The sequence below is a fragment of the Pteropus alecto genome, unplaced genomic scaffold (genome assembly GCF_000325575.1).
Source record: "Pteropus alecto unplaced genomic scaffold, ASM32557v1 scaffold7, whole genome shotgun sequence".
Taxonomy (NCBI): Eukaryota; Metazoa; Chordata; class Mammalia; order Chiroptera; family Pteropodidae; genus Pteropus; species Pteropus alecto.
Genome location: NW_006494614.1, coordinates 35,670,626 through 35,688,249, shown reverse-complemented (window position 1 = coordinate 35,688,249; position 17,624 = coordinate 35,670,626). Strand labels below are relative to the sequence as shown.

Genomic DNA, 17,624 nt, shown 5'->3' with positions numbered 1-17,624 from the left:
TTCTGTACTTACTGCTCAATTTTGCTGTGAACCTAAAATAGCTCTAAAAATAAATTCTTTTTAAAAAAATGGAATCACAAATAAATATTAAAACAATTTATAGTTTTAAAGACAAAATATTATTTCTACTTTCTTATTTTAAAAATGAGAAAACTAAAGCCCAGAGTATATAAAAAGACTTTTTCCAAGTCACCATTATTTAAATAATATCTCAAAAATGTTTTATTTGTTAATATACCTTTGTGTGATCCTTCAACACTATTCACATGGAATCTCTGAGTTATAGGTTTTGTTTGAAAGTAACAGACCTCTAACTCAAAGTAGCTTAAGCATTAATGCATAGATGTGGATTTTAATGGATCTCATACAAAATCAAACAACCAAACAAAAGAGGAAAGCTAATTGTGGGATTTGCCTTAGGAAAGACTGCAATGAAAATTCATTCCTAGTGACATTCTTTTCCAGTAATTCTCATATCTATTTATTTGTGTATTAGCTTCATATTGGTCTTCTTTTAACCTATCAGAGAGTTGAGTAATGAAGAAATTTATTTGATTGATAGCAACACCAAAGAAATTTTATAATGACAGTGTAAATAGAGAGAAAGTTAACTAATTCCAGGTAAAAACTGTGGGTTTTTTTGAACCATGGTTGTCAGAAGCTGAACTTTAAATGTTATTATGGTTAGAGAGCAAGAATTATGAGAAAATGCTGACCCCTAATTAAAACTTGAGCTAGAATGATGGGAGAAATTCCCCCCAAAGAGGAAGTATAACATAGACATGGCACAAGGGAACTTGTTATAAATATAGCAGGTAAGTAAAGTAGAAAGGATTCATTATCCTCATGCGCTTTTCCATAGATAAGAAATTTTTTCTGCTTTTGCATTACTTTTCATAATTTCCTATGATTTCTTTCCTTTTCACATAATTTACTTAAGGGCAGAGAGAATGTAAACTAAGTAAAAAAATATATATCTTTAATTTTTCAAGTTTGTGTGAAAGATAAAAAACAATTCTAGACTCTAAGTTGTAGCTCTCTACTGTGTTTCTTATTTTCTCTCTTATTCTCTCAGTTAAGTGGATGTTGTAGCATAAACACATCTGAGAAATGAAAGTACTATGAGAAATGACTAAAGTCAGTGGCTTCAAGTAAATTTTACAATTGAAGAGACAGTGTCTCTTTAACAAAACAGAAACTCCCATTGAAATTTGAATTACATTAATTAAGACAAAACCAAGGAAGAAATTTATATCTTGAATGATATTTGATATTTTAAACAGATTTTTTTTGCTCTTAGAAGAGACTCTTCCATTTCTTACACTTTTTTTTCTGTACACACAGTATACATATAAAATTAGGATCCTAGAAAAAATTTTTAAATTTGTAGTTAAAAACCTCTTAAACTCCATTTCCAGATAATGTCACTAAAAAATTCTACCAAACATTTAATGAAGAAAAATATCAATTTAACATAAACTCTTTCAGAATATAAAAAATATGCAATATATAAAAAATACCTTATGACCAAATGAGATTTATCAGAAATATAGTTCAGTTTATCATTTGAAAATCAGTGTAATTTACCCTATTAACTGAATAAAAAAGAAATGTATAAGATGATCTTGATAGATGTCAAAAAGTTTTTTTTTACAAAATCCAAAAGCCATTCTTGATAAAATCTCTCAGAAAATGACAAATAAAAGCATTTATTCAGCCTATAATATAATCTATAATAAAACAGAAGCTAACATCATATTGGGTGGTGAAAGCCCGAATGTTTTCTGACTAAGATGAGGAAGCAGGCAAACATGTTTGCTTTCATCACTTCTATTCACCCTTACACTGAAGGCTTCTTAGGACAATAAGGTAAGAAAAAGACATCCAGATTGGAACAGAAGAAGAAGTATTATTATCTTTATTTTCAGATTATATAATCAAATATTTAGAAAATTCTATAGTATATACAAGAAAGTTACTAACAAATAATTGAGTTTAGCAAGTTTGTAGAATACAAGATTAAACTGCAAAAAAAAAAAACCTATGGCATTTGTACATAATAGAAATAATTAGAAACAAAAATTTTAAAAGAAAACATGATTAAATATTATCAGAAATATGAAATAGTGATAAATCTGATAAATGAGGTGCTAAGACTTATGCATTGAAAAGTACATAACAATGCTAACAGAAAATTTAAAAGACCTAAATAAATGGAAATTTATACCATGTCCATGGACTGTAGGACGGATTCAATATTTTTAAGATATCAATTCCTCTCAAATGTATTTGTAGATTCAATGCAACCCCAATTAAAATTCCCAAAGATTGCATGTTGGCAAATGAGTGGAGGAATTGTAATTCTCTTGCCTAACACTGGGTATACAAAAACTTACAAACACTACGAAAATAGTCGGAAGTTTCTTTTAAAAGTTAAACATATATCTGCCATATGACTCAGACATTTTTTCATAGGTATTTACGCAAGAGAAATAAAAGCAAACATATGTACAAATAAGGACTTTAGAGGAATGTTCATGGTACTTTTATTCGCAATAGGCAATGTCTGGAAACAACCCAGATATTCAACAAGAGATGAATAGAGAAATAAATTGTGGTATAGTCATACAATTGAATATTCCTCAGCAATCAAAAGGAATAAAATATTGATAGACATAAAAGAGTAAATGAACCTCAAAATAACTATGTTGAGTAAAATAAATAAGATTTTAAAAGTATTCAATGTATGGAACCTAATATTGTTGTGAGATTCTCGAACAGAGAGGGGGACACCGAGATTATAAGCAAGAAGCAGCATTTATTGATGTTGGCACCCACTCAGCAGATTCTCATCCAAAGGCTAAGCCCCGATTGTAACATGGTGGGTAGTTTTAAACAATCTTGTACTTCCTCATTCCTACACAGCTACAGATATCCCATATAAGGAAGGAGAACATAAGGAGAACTTTGACTGACTGCCAAACTATAAGGAAACCAGCTTAATAGTTTAAGCAGGTTTTTGGACTGTGCCATCAGCTGGAGTGTCCTGGGGAAGGAGGGGTCAGTCAGAAACTAATTCATTAGAGCAGGAAATGGTCAGTCAGGGTCAGGCTGCCACAAAATATAATAACAAAAAGCAAGCAGTTCAATGGTTGCCTGGGGGGATGAAGAGACAAGAAGGAGTGAGAGGGATGGAATACTGAGAGGCATAAAGAAATTTTTAGAGGTGATTGGCATGTTCGCTATCTTGATTTGGTTAATGGTTTCATGGACACATAATACAGCAAAACATCAAATTTTATCATTTAAACATAATGTTTTATTTGATGTCAATTTATACCTCAATAAAGATGTTAAAAATGTTTTAAAACATATGAAAACTAAATTTCCAATCTAGACAAAAAAGAAGTTAATGCCAGTAAGACATTTAATTAAAAAGCATAAATACCAAAATTGAATGAGCTAAAAATTAATGAAAGTTAAGAAAGTAAAAGAAGATCAATAACATCAGCAATATGACATAAAAGGTTTAAGGAATGTAAATGATTAAAAGAAGCTTGACTACTAGCATTTTTCAGGAAGTTTTTTTGCCAATATGTCTCAATGATAAAGGACAACTAGCCTGGCAAAGACAAACATAGAATTCAATCAGGATTGTGCCACAAAATGAGATTTTTTTTTCTGAATATTAACATTTATGCTCTCTCACTGAAATTTAATCCCTTTGTAAGCAGATTTTTACAATAATTTATACAACTATATGCTCACTTTATCCAAAACACCACATCTTTAAAGGTATTCTATGTTATTTAGCATTATCTATGACCACTCCTTCTAAAATGCCTTTTCTAATTCTCACTGTTTTTCAATTATAACTCTGAAAACTCCTTGTCCTTATTTTCAATGTTATCATCTTAACTGAGTATTCATTAGGGTAAGGTTTTGGGCTTTTCATTATTCATGTATGCATCCACCTATCCTTTCACTTACTCAATAAAAATGTATCAAGTGTCTACCTTTGCCAATCTCTGTGCCAGGTCCTACAGATATCTGGTAATCTAAATACACATAGTGGTTCCTGACCTCAAATATCATCTTCTACCTTAAGTCTTCCCTGCCTCCTCACATCATGTATATGTATAATTTTATTATTCTGCTATCAAGAGTATTTCTCTAAATAATATCTTTAGTTCTGATTGATATCAGAACCATATTAGGAAGTGTTGTGGTGTGATCAATTTTAAGACCCATGAAGCCAATTGAGATGAATTGTGAGCCTTTATTAGCCGGCTGGTGATTGACTCTCTACCACTCAGGGTCAGAGGAGATCAGCCCTGAGCTTCCAGAGGAGGCTTATAAAGCTTAAAACCATATCCTGGTGGTCTTCTGAACAAGCAAGCCAGCAGATTACAGAAAGCAGATGTTGGCTTAAACGTTTTACACAAAGACAAACATTTCCGGAGAACTCTTAGATCAAACAGGGCCTAGCAGGCAGTTTTGTTATCTGCATCCTTGTGGCTGTCAGTACTTTCCTGGAGGCTGGCGCCTGAAGATATCACTTCCCTGTGACTGATTTATTGGAAAGTTTTTCACTCCTACAGAAGGATATTTCCTAAACAAACCCTTCAAACCTGCAATCCCAATAATTTATCATTTTATTTATCAAAGTAAACTTTACACCTGACCAAATTAAACAGTCAAATAAGACTTTATTCAAGATTATTTTAGTAGGAGAGAGAGAGACCGAACTCAATTTTAATGAAACAAAAGGAAGGAGGGATTTTTAAACTCTGGTGTAAATAAGTAGAAAAGCCCTGGAGATTATAGGGGGTTGAGGATGATCTTGAGCATACTGAGTTATCAAATGCATTTCTCTGTGATTAGGTCATCATTGTTTGATAATTGGCACCCATTGAAGTTAGGTTCCTTAGTCCACAGAGACCAGAGATGGGAGTGCTATGTCCTTTGATATATACATTTCAAAGGGATGGTTCTCCAGTTCTTGAGAAAAACTTTTCTTATGTTGTAAAACCTTAAGAGGGTGGGCGAAGATTTACATATATTTCAAAGGAAGAGAGAAAAAATCTACAATTGCAAATTTTCTAAAGTAAATTCAATAAGAAAAGTGAAGTCAGAGGCCTAGTCAGAAAGGAATCTGTCTGAAGTTTAGTCAAAGCTGAGAGAAACTTTAAGGCTGTCTTGATTATATTTATTCAGTTGACCATTATAGCATTCTTAGAATCAGCAAGAAAATCAGGACTGCCATTTCAGTACAACATGACCATATTCTGTGTCAAAACTATGTGTGAGAGTTAAGGAAAAGTGGTTATTAGTACATGTCTTTTTTCCACTTCTAAATATTTCGAATCTTAAAACTCCCAAGAGAAAATAGGAGGAGAATAAGCAGAGAAGGGAAGAAGTTTGGGGTGAGGGAGAGGGAGGCAGAACAATATTTATATGGAAATTTCCACTCAAAGAAAATGTAAAACAGTTTTATAGCCAGCTTTACTTCATATAACTCTCCATGTTATATGAAGCTTTAATTCAGGAATTTTTGTCTTCTAGAATACTACAAAACTAGAAATAAGAACAACTGAAGAAATAGAAAAAAGAAATATATTGACTGAATTTATTTTTACTTAATTTAGGTCAAACAACAGCTTGACAATCCATTCATTATACAAGACTGAATCGAATTTCTTCATCTAAAAGATGCTTTTTACATTTTCCTTTTGTCCATATCTTATCTAAAGAAAGAAATATGTTAATTGGCACCTTTTTTCTCCTACTTGAGTATGTTTTGTCAGTAATGTCAAGAGATGTCTAGAAGTTTGGTCCAAGTTCACTGAAAAATTAAAGGACGATGATTTTGCTTCAAAATACAATAATTAAGAGTATTTTTAGACTATGGTTAACAAATTTTTCTGTGCATAACAATCAACTGTGAGGCAGGTTAAACACAGATAGCTGGGCCCCACCTCAAAGAGTTATTGATTCGCTAAGTCTGAACCCCAAGAATTTGCATTTCTAATAAGTCCTCAGGAGGTGCTAAGACTGATGTTTCAGGAACCACATTTTGCTCCTGAAAACTTTGCTGATTCATTTTATATAATAGTCAGCAAATGTTTTCTGTAAAAGGCAAATATGTCATGCTTTGCTGGTCAAGATGAAAAATTAAGGATGTCATGTATGGACATAAATAGAAGAGAGAAAATAATTTTTCATAAATTTCTAATTGACAAAAATGTAATAAATTTAATAATAATGGTTGTGTAAGCCCTAAATTGCTGGGAAAAGAATACCTATTATTGAGCTTCCTTGTGGGGTTTTATTTGAATAAAGAATTGCCTGGATATAAGAAGCTCTCCCTCTCTTAGACATTATTTATCCCTTTACTGTGCTACGAAGAGCTTCTTATTGTTCCTACTGAAAGAATTATTAAACTGTGTCATCCCAAATCGTCATCTCACAGGAATCAGTTAAACACATACAAAAAAGCATTAGGTAATCTAAGATTGGAAACCTTCACTTTTGAAAGGGAGAAAACATGCATTTTCTTTTAAGAAAGCATTAAGGCTACATATATAGAGATTTTGTTGTGTAACAAAAGGATATGTGAAGATAGACCTGATTATCATATTAAAGCTGGAAATATGGTCACATACATATATTTAGAGAGGAAGCAGAGCAACTCAGATAAGTAGCATAAATGTCTGGGTGGCAAAATGACCATAATGAGATTATAAGCATAAGAGTCTGTTCTCTTGGTTAATTAGTATGTTCATCCATCTGAAATACAAATAAAGTGAGCAGTCCGTAAATAGAAAAAATAGAGACTGTAAAGTATTTTTATTTATGTAAACAGTGGTATTTAGGATTTAAAAGTGCATATTTCTATTTAACATTGCAAACATTTTCTTTTTACCTACTCCTAAGTGGTAGATGCATCTCTGTTCCAGACTTTGATGCTCAACAGTACTTCTGTTATCCGGAGTTTATATGCAACACTGATTTCTCCATTTAATGCAGTATCCGTAATCATACTCATCATCATCACAAAATGTTTTACATATTCCTTTCACTTTTTCGCATCTCTGAAATCTATACTTTGGTTCAAAGTTACTTCTGGCTGCAATTGATAAAGATAAAGTCATCAAACCAGTGTTTCATCTGGGGGCCTTCATATTAAGGGGAGAAAAAAAGTATGTTCTAGTTATGATATCCGATTGGGTAGGATAAATAATAACTAAACTTTTATTTTAAGCATTTAATTTCACTAATCTTTCTCCACATAGCTGATGTATTTATTGTCCAAAAGTTAAGCTAATTTTTTTCTTTGGCCACCAATATATCATCTCTAGTCCACATATAATAACATATGAAAAGTTCAAATAGAAATGTGTTCTCACAAGACATAGAAAATATATTGACTACCTGAAAACGTCACTGATTTTTTTATCGTTGTTTCCATTTTCATTTTTGTATTTCTGTGAAAATGGGTACTTAATTATAAACTAGTGGTTCTAAACCAGTGTTTCAATATCAGGCTCCTCAAAGAGGATATTTAGCAATGAAGGTAGACATTTTCGATTATCACTATTAGTGAAAGGAGTGCTATTGGCATCTGGTGGTGAAGGCCAGGAATGCTGAGAAATATCTTGCAGCTAAATATACAATCAATGCGCAGGACAGCTCCCACAACAAAGAATTGTCTGGACCAACATATCAATAGCGCTGAAGTTGAGAAATCCTGTTTAAATGAATATCGCAAAAATACTTTTGAGGATATTTATACCATAAGGGAACATATTAGCAATCAAAATCTTTTTTATGTTATTAAAATACATAAAAGATAATACATGTAAGGTTCCAATGTATGCTTAGCAAATAATTGTTTCATAATGGGAACTCATGTTTATTAAAATGAAACTGAAAATTAAACAGTTCTTTGTGATGAAAATATATCTAGAAATGTTATTAAAATAAAATAATTGTCTCTCTGTGCATATAACTATAACAGATAGTAGTTATTATGAACATAGACCCTTAGATCTCATATCTACATTTAGAAAATAAAACGAGATGCCCTAATAAAAAAATACCAAGAGAGTAGCTGGAGACTGGAAATTCTTTGGCTTCTCATTTGCTTCCGAGTCTAAGTCTGGTCCACATATATGTATTTAACAAATTTTCTTTACTTTAGTTAAATTACCAAAAAATGATTCAATTTTATGTTGGGAGAAGACAAGTTTCTGTTTTTATTACTATGTTGTGGTATTGATAATTTATAAAAAATCTGAATTAATATAAATTACTAAATTATATTTTTAAACTCATAAAAAGATTTTGCATTTTTAATAGAAACTGTATGATACAGAGGTATGGTTGAGAGTATTGTGGGGGAATGCTGTGTACCTTCACGGGAAATAGTAAGAAGAGTTTTGGTTGAATGGAGCCAAAGAGTAAAAATTACTCTTTCTTTCGCTACCTCCTCGACAAGGTTAGTTCCCAGGACTGAGGAGCTACATTCGGCTACCATTCATAGTTTCTGACTTCCTTTGTCAAAATATTTAATTATGTATAGCCTCTTCTCCTTTATGAAATTCTTCTCTTCCTTTCTTACTTCCTCTCTGTTTCTTGATACATATTTTTTCTCCATGACATATAAATAAGGATAGAATTTGGGGTTCATTGTGATTTTCCTCTGCTCTTCTATTCTTACTTTCTGATCATTCTCTCGCATGGGCTCTGTCTCTCTCATGAGAAGGATCTGCATTCTTAGCATCTAGTCTCTCAAGCCCATTGGATTTGTACTTTTTTCCATAGGATTATCTATAGAGCACTGTTTAACAATAAAATAACAGCGTGTTTCTATTGCAGGCTTGTATCTCAGAAATCTGTTCCTCCCATTTCTTTGATCTAAGGTTTCTCAGAACAGAACTTACATTGACTCACACAAGGCAGATAAAACTTTGAGCATCTTTCATAAAATAAATTCTGCTTATTCTGGTACCAAGAGATCAAGAGAAAATGCAATGTAAAGGCACCAGATACATGTGTGGCATGAACCACTTCTGAATGGTTCAATATTAAATTTTATTTAATTCTTCGTGTATTACAGACATACACAGGCCTTGAAGATTGTGCTGGGAAGACTTAGTATGACTGGTCCTCTCTCTTCTTGGCCCATGTGTCTCTTTTCTTCTGTCATCTGTATTTCTGCAAGCAGCAATGTGTTGCAGGTCTCATGCAGTAAGCAATTCTAATTTCATTTTCATGGCACTCAAGTTTACATCGACCATTACCCTTTTTGCACTCTCTCCTTAAATCCAAGCTACCATATTGGGGATATTTCTTTCTGGCTGTAAGAAGGAAAGAATGACTGAAATTAGCAACCTAGCTATGACACGTCCATATTTTAAAAGGAGAAAGATCAAGAACAAAAGATTGTAGAATAGAGCAAAAGAAAAAGCCCCCTTTCTAATTGCTGACAGTGAAAATCTTACTGAAGAAAGTTTAAGTAAATGTACCATCCCTTAGTGCAAGGTTAATCCTGGAAATTAGAAAGTGTCTTGCACCTAAGTGAGTTGTGCCAGCTTGCTGCTTTACAAGTTATTAGATAATTCAAGGACAGTTCCCAAAGTCAACATGAAAAAAAGATTTTACAATTTATCTTCTGTCAAACTCAGTCTCTACAGTTATGTAATTGCATTTGGGTTCCCCCTTTTCTGCTTTCACAAACATTATTTATACTGAATATGCTTTATGAATTCTTTCTACTGCAGCTCAATTTTACTTTTCTAAAACATCAGATAAGAGACAATATTAGGAAATTTATCTGAATTCCTATGACTTCCCTTAGATATTTTGGGATTTACTTCCCCCAAAAAATGATTTAACTTAGACACATATCTGATGACAGCATTGATTTTTAAAAAATGGGAATGTCTACAAGGAGTGGCCATTGTTGGACATTAAAAAATTTCTAAAATTACCAGTGCCCCAAGCTACATGTTTTATCTTGTAGCTTGGAGATTGACACTCACCAGAAGCTTAATTTTTAGGATAGTTGGAGATAGTTGTGGGATGTTGTGGGATGTTGGTCCAATAGACTGTAAGATCCATTCTAAGCGAAATATATTTTGATTTTATATTTCACATTGTATACTGGCTGTCACTTAGTGCAAGGTCAATCCTGGAGATCAGAAAGTGTCTTGGACCTAAGTGAGGCCTTTCGTTTTGGAGTCTTAAACATCACTTTTGATATGTAACAGCTTTATTTATATAGTGAGATAAAGGGCAACTGGTATGGGAGAATTCTAAATTTCTCAGGTGTCTGATCAAAAGGCAGACTCAAGTATTTTCATATATTTGTGGTGTAAAAGCAAATACATTTTACCACTAGTTTCTGCCATTAATTGAGGTCCAGTGTCCCAAACAGTCCCTTTATAAGCCAGGTCTTTCTTCCTAGACATTCTGTCTCCATTTCCAAAAGTTGTTGGAAAGTAGTGATACTTAGTGAATACCAAGACTCAAGCTACACTTATCCACATTGGTATAAACAGTTGATATAAAAACCTAGGTCTTCCATTAAATTGAGCTCTCTTCTCACTATAACTGAAGTAATGCAGAACATGGCTTAGAGCAGAAAAAAAAAGTTACTCTGCACAGATTAAATATTAATTTCTTAATATTTACTCTACAATTTCTGAGGAGTTACTATTAGTAAACCTATTATAATTTGCTAGTGACAGAAACCTGAATTATACTCACTTTAGACTGAATTCTGTCACATTTGACACTATTATCCAATATCCCACCTTAAATTGATCTCACCCTTTCTTTTATGAGTTTTTTGTCTTATAGCACCTTTCTAAAAATATTGTCTTCTTTCTCTTCATTCTGACCTCTAAATATGAGTATTCCACAAACTTGTGTCTTTGGATCACTAATATTTATCTTTGCAATCATTTATCCACTCATTTAACCATTAAGAACAGTTGGCTCTTGAACAATGTAGAGCTTAGTTAGGGGCACTGACCCCCTACAAAGTTGAAAATCTGTATATAAATTTTTTGACTCCCTAAAAACTTTACTAATAGCCTACAGTTTACCAGAAGCCTTACCAATAACATAAAGTCAATTAACACATATTTTAGATATTATATGTGCTATGTACTATATTCTTACAATAAAGTAAGCTAGAAAAAAATGTTAATAAGAAAATCATAAAAAAAGAAAAATGGATTTACAATATTTTTTGAAAAAATTCATATATAAATGAATCCACACAGTTTAAACTTGGATCTGTTCAAGGGTCAACTGTATACTTCTTGTTAAGCTCTTTGCCTATGCCAGTCCCTAGAGCAGAGTTTCTCACTCTAGGCACTATTGACCTTTTAGTTTGGACATTTCTTTGCTGTGGGATGTTATCCTATTTATTTTTAAAGGATGTTTAGCAGTATCCCATCCTCCCTAGATGCCAGTAGTACCAGTTGTGACAACCTAAAGCATCTCCAGATATTACCTAATTTCTCTCTGGGGCAAAGTTGCCTCTCTTTGAAAATCACTGTTCTAGTGATGCTGTGATAAGCCAAACATATATTGTCTCTAACCTCAGATACGTTGTTCAAATATAATCTCTCTGAAGTCTCTGTTGACCACTTTCAAAAAGTAATCTCTCTTTCCATAGCTCTCATAAAGCACTTCATATGTAACATTCATATTACATACTAGAAAATTTCTTTAAACAATATATAAAGTTCTACTTAATATATAAACTAGAAATTAGCAAGACATTTCATAAAATATTTTCAACTGATAATTTCTTTTCGTTTTTACTTATCTGCTATTTTACTCCATAGGATACCATTCACTTCCCTGGTAACAGGAGAAAAATCATGACTACCCTTTCAGTGCAAAAATATACTATCTGTTCTGTAATCAAAGTACATGCCAGATTTAAAGAAAAGTGATTATTGGCAACAGTACATTTTTCATTTTGACAGATAAAGTGAAATAATAGGTAAGAATGAAACAATGTCTCATTTTTAAACAGTCAGTGCATTTATAAACTCTAGAAAATGAAAGAAAAACTAAATAACTTCACTGAAAATTTCCCTGCATGGGAAATTTAAGGACTTTTATCTAGACTTTTTTCATCTGTAACTGCTTTTATTCAAACTCATGTTTGAATAAAAATTTTCACTACTTGAAGGTGAGGGGAAAAAAGTTGAGGAACTCTAAAAAAGTCATACAAATGGCATTTAGTTTAATTTGGGCTAGTTCAATCACTATATGCTATCGAACCAACTAGAAAATAAAAGGCAAGATTCTTATTGCTTTTTTATTTTCTAAAATGGCTATATTCTATATCACATCTCTTCTAATTTGGTAGAGAAAATATATATATTGACATCTTTCTTTTATTTTGAGATTTTTTTTTTTTTGGTCAGTAATGATAGGAATGTTTTTTGTTACATGTGTAATTAACAAGGTCTATGACTTCATTTAGAAAATATAAGAGAAAATATACAAAAAGTTAACACTGGTGTTGTAATCTATATCACTCTTTCTAAGACATAATTTCTAAGTCTATAGGACACATGATTTTTAAAATTTATTGATAAATACATGAATAACCTTAGTTTTGAGCCTGGACACCTGATAGGACTGTTAATAAGGAAAAATAAGCTAATAAAACACACACAGAAAAACAGCATAGTGATTTATTAATGTTAGCTATTGTTGAAATTAAAAGAAAAAAAGATTTATCACATATTAATAGAATTGGGGGGGGAGGGGAGGTCCCTTTCTAGAGCTGGAAATAATCCAGAGATCCTTTTCTAACAATTTTTGAATGGAAGAAGAGAAAGTTATTTTCTTAGTTAAATCAACCACTGCATTACTTTGTTATTTCATTGATGTTTGGCCCCTATTTAGAATTGTATCCATTAGCAACTTTTAAATGTTAATTTATCAGTCTATTATGTGTAAGTTTTAGATCGTCATGATGAACTCTATAATATTCACAATGAAAGATGAGTTAATTTCATCTCTTAGGTCTGTATTATGACTTCTCTTGGGCCTAAAAAAAAAAAAAATCATCCAGGTATTAAAAAGGAATATTTTTCTGAGACTTAGCAAATTTGAGCTGATTTCAGTGCCAGTATCATAAATTAAATATAGACCTGAGCTCATCCTTTCACCTTAAACTCTTTAAGAAGAAGAGAGTAGATGCTATGATCATTCCATCTTCAAAACTTATTCTATTTTTGTACAATTAATACTTACACATTAATTCAGAAGAGAATCTTGTAACATACCTGATGTGAAGAGATAGTCCTTGAGGGAGAAAAAATCTCATGGAGAATATAGCTTATGTACAAGGTATTGCATTCAACATTAATGAGATCTTCAGTACTCAAAGACAGAAGAATAGTAACTAGAAATATTTTTTTAAAGGCCAAGAAATTACGTAATTTGCCTATATGCCAAGAACAGAATATTAAGAAAGGCTTCCTACTAATTGGAAGTAGTACACTGGCATAGATTAAATTGAAGGAAAAGGTAAATAGACTGTGCCATCTATTCCTTACAGGTTGATTATGCTAAATAATAGTTTTTTCTTGGCAAAAATAAATTTTAACTAATTGTTGCAGGATGAAGGCAATGAGACTAATGTATTGACCTTATTTTTTTTTTTAACTTTTCATCTGGATGTCATTTCAGATTTACAGAAGAGTTGCAAAGATAATAGAGGCCAACTTCCCCTCATTGTAACATCTCACTTAACCATGTTACATATATGAAAACTAAAAAATTATTATTGGTATAAAACTATTAAGTATACTACAAACTTTATTCATATTTCACTAGTTTTCCCACTATTTTTTTCTATTCCGTGGTCCAATCCACAATATCATATTGCATTTAGTATAAAAACTTTTAATCCAAATGTTTTTTTTTTTTCCATACTTGTAACAAAAACAACTGATGACTCCTCACATTCATTAGCATAAATACGCCCATAAACATTTCTATTTTACCTGGTAAAATTGTGACCCAAAAGAGCAGAATAAAGAAAAAGAGATGAATCTTCATGATAGAGAATTTCTTAGGAAAAAAATGTCAACAGATCTTCTTTTTAAAGTCGAGTTTTTAAAATAAGAAAACAGAGAACGTTTTTTATTTATATATTCTCCTGGGAAGTGGTTCTAACTACTGAGGCTTATCAATAGCAAGAACATTTGTATGCTTGATTGAGTCGTGCTGTGTTCAAAGAACAAGGTCACAAAATTATTATTAATTTTTTCTAATAAAAGTGACACCTGGTTGTGTTACCTGAAACAGACTCTCATGAAAACACAACCCTTAAGGGACTCTTAAGGAATACGTGTTTGGATTGCTAAAACATCATCGTGAAAATGTTGCATGTAATGTAAAATATTCTAATGCTCTTAGTATTAAATGATTGAATATCTAAATCATAGAGTTTTATAACTGAAAGTTTCCATTGAGATCATGTTTGCTTAGAAAGGAAAACAATGAGAACGAGGGAGGTTAAATGATTTACCTCAATTCAGATAATATATACTTATTTAAAGCTAACATGATTAGGAAATACTGGATTCAGTAATGAGTATGGGAAGTACTTTTCACAATAAGTTTTTAAGTATGATATAAATTTCTTATATTAAATCGTCTGATTTCACAATTCTAGAGCCAATGTTTTTAAATCTGTTTATGGAACTGGAAGTGATTTTTGATCCAAATTGCATATGAACCAAGTCTATTATTTCAGGTACATGTGGAAGAGCTGGAAGTTTTACACAGTATCCAGAAGCTGATGCTGTAATCAGAGAACAATTAATCAATTCTCTCCTTCCACAGAGCCAAAGAATTTCTAGGACAGTGGTTCTTAACCATATATCACAATCCCCCAGAGGGCTTGTTAAAAACAAATTACAAAACTCCATACCCAGCATTTCTGATTTGGTAGGTCTAGAATAGAGTCTAAGATTTTACATTTTTAACAAGACTTTGAAATGCTAATATTGTTAAAGAGGTCACATATTACTCTAAGAAACCTGATTTATTCATTCTATAAATCTTCAGGGAAAAAAAAGAATCGGAGTCATAGAATCTATGTCATAGATTAGCAAAGAATGTGAAACTTCTTAGAGATTCTAATCAAATACTCTCATCTTATAGGTAAAGAAAGTGAAATCAAGAGAGATTAGCTGGCTTGCTTAACAGTCATTATCTATTACAAAAAAAATGTTTCAAATTATAAAATACAAATGGAAAATTTGGATTTAAGTCAAATGTGAGGACCTCGATTTAGCTGCACATTATTTCTGGAAAAGGAAAAAAACTCCTGAGAATTTAGCATCAGCTGATAGGAGAAAGACCACTTCAATATATCACTATGTAGCATTTATTCAACAAATATTTATTGAGCACTAAAATATGCAAAGTTAAAATTTACTACAAGCTAATGGCTTGTTGGAAGAAAAAACAGAGTTTAAGTATTAACCGGGAGGGTGGCATCAACCAAATGATGGCATAAATACTTCAAAGAATATGCCTCTCCAAAAAAGCAATGGAAAAACTGATGAAAACTGACAGAAATTATTTTTTCAAAACTCAAATAAACCTAAGGCTTGCAACAACTCAGAGAGTACTAATTTAAGAAAAAGTCTCCAATCTCTTAAGAAGAGTGAGCTTTGTAACATTTTAACATATCTTAGTCCCACCTGCTATTCCTCAGCTCAGCAGAAAACCCTGAAAAATAATGGTCCACATTCATGATGCCAGACATAGCAGAACATGGACAGAGGTATCCTGTCAAGTAGTTTCCTGGAAGACCCCCAGGTAATGCTTACCTTATTTCTCCTGATCCAGACCACGTATAGTACTAAAGATACTCACAATGAGGATTTTTCAAAAACATTTATAGGCAAATGTTTTAGTCACTGTTGTTTGAGGCAGTGGGTAATAGTTAGGGTAAAAAATAGACTTCCAAACAAAAGTTTGGAAGGTGAGAAGAGTATGAGGAAGAAGTCGTGTATAGGTGATTTGAAAAACTGACCTATTCCTGGGAACCTAGAAGGCCATTTGCATATTTCCATGAAGAAATGTGCACATATCCAGGTATATATGCATGCTCAGGAAAGACCTGAGGAAGACCTAGGCTTTCACCGCTTATTGATATTGAGGCTCCAAACAAGCAGGAAGTGAAGGCAAAGCAGAGATACATACTGCTTGGCTAAGTGTTAAATCATTCCGTAACACACACACAGATGACCTCTACAAAAACTGGGAGATTTTTAGGTTTCAAATATTTAAGGAAATCTCTGTACCATCGCTAGCGAACCACTATGATTAAGAAAAAGAGAATTCAGTGGCCCCACACAACGAAGAATACAGACTGTAGACATTAGTCAGAAAAGTCATTAAATAAAACAAACAACTACTACAAAGAACAACCACAAATCTTTGTATAAGGAAAGATTTGATTTCTGAAGTTGTTACGTTATAATATTTAAAATGTCTAGTTTACAACAAAGTTTTATAATGCAAAGATTATATATATATAATATATATAATCACCTCAGATCATCAGGCATCGGATTCTCGTAGGAGCACCGGTCCCTGCTGCCAGAAAGGATGGAGACTGCTATGCTAGATGAAGAATTTAAATCAGGTAATTAAAGTATGCTCAAGGAACTAAATTAAGCCACATCTAAAAAATTAAAGAAAAGTATAAGAACAACATCTCATCAAGTAGAGAATATCACTAAAGAGATAAAATTATAAAGATGAAATAAATAAAAATTCTAAAGCTGAGAAGCACAAAAACTGACATAAAAGTTCCCTGGAGTGGCTCGACATTACATTTGAGCAGGAAGAAAAATGAGTCACTGAACATGAAGTTAGGTCAATAGAGGTAATCCAGTCTGAAGAACACAAAAGGGGAAAAAATGAAGAAAATATACAGTTTCAGAGAATTGTGGGATACCAACTTAGACATATTGAAGTCCAAGAAAAAGAGAATAAAGAGAAAGGGGGTGGTAAGAATATTTGAAGAAATAGTGACCAAAACTTTCTAAATTTGATGTTAAACATTTACACAGAATATATAAGATGCAATTTGTGACAACAATAGGATATAGGGGAGGAGGATGAAGCTTTAAATGAGCAAAGTTTTGTGTAACATTTAATTAAATTGGTAACATTAAAATAACTAGATTCTTATAAGATTTTAATTATAATTTGCAGTGAAATCTCTAAAAAATAACTTTAAAAATACTGAAAGAAACAACCAGATAAATAAAATGGTGCACAAGAAAATATCTACTTAACCAAAAAAAAAGAATAATAAAGAGATTGAGGAACAGAAAAGACATAAGACACATAGAAAACAAATAGCAAAATGGCGGAAATAAGTGCTTCTTTTCAGTAATAAGATTAAATGGATTGTTTCTACAATTAAAAGGCAGAGGTTAATAGAATAAATTTTAAAAAATGAGTTGACTCATTTAAGATTCAACGACATGAGTAAGTTGAAAGTAAAAGAAAGTAAAAAGCTATTTCATGCAAGTAATAACTAAAAGAGAACT

General features: G+C 32.0%; 1 protein-coding gene across 1 annotated transcript; it reads right to left on the bottom strand.

The window, feature by feature from the left end:
• Window positions 1-6,995: 6,995 nt before the first annotated feature.
• On the bottom strand, window positions 6,996-14,103 carry DEFB110 (defensin beta 110). The gene is made up of 2 exons (XM_025042564.1): window positions 14,049-14,103; window positions 6,996-7,129 (listed from the first exon to the last, which is right to left on the bottom strand). Exons 1-2 carry the CDS (start codon window positions 14,101-14,103, stop codon window positions 6,996-6,998), a joined length of 189 nt encoding a protein of 62 aa, XP_024898332.1.
• Window positions 14,104-17,624: the final 3,521 nt, after the last annotated feature.

Excerpts from the sequence above, each read along its gene's own strand:
- DEFB110 (XM_025042564.1), bottom strand. The coding sequence starts at position 14,103 with ATGAAGATTCATCTCTTTTTCTTTATTCTGCTCTTTTGGGTCACAATT. Across the intron at positions 7,130-14,048 it reads TTGGGTCACAATTTTACCAG|CCAGAAGTAACTTTGAACCA; the intron begins GTAAAATAGAAA and ends TATCAATTGCAG.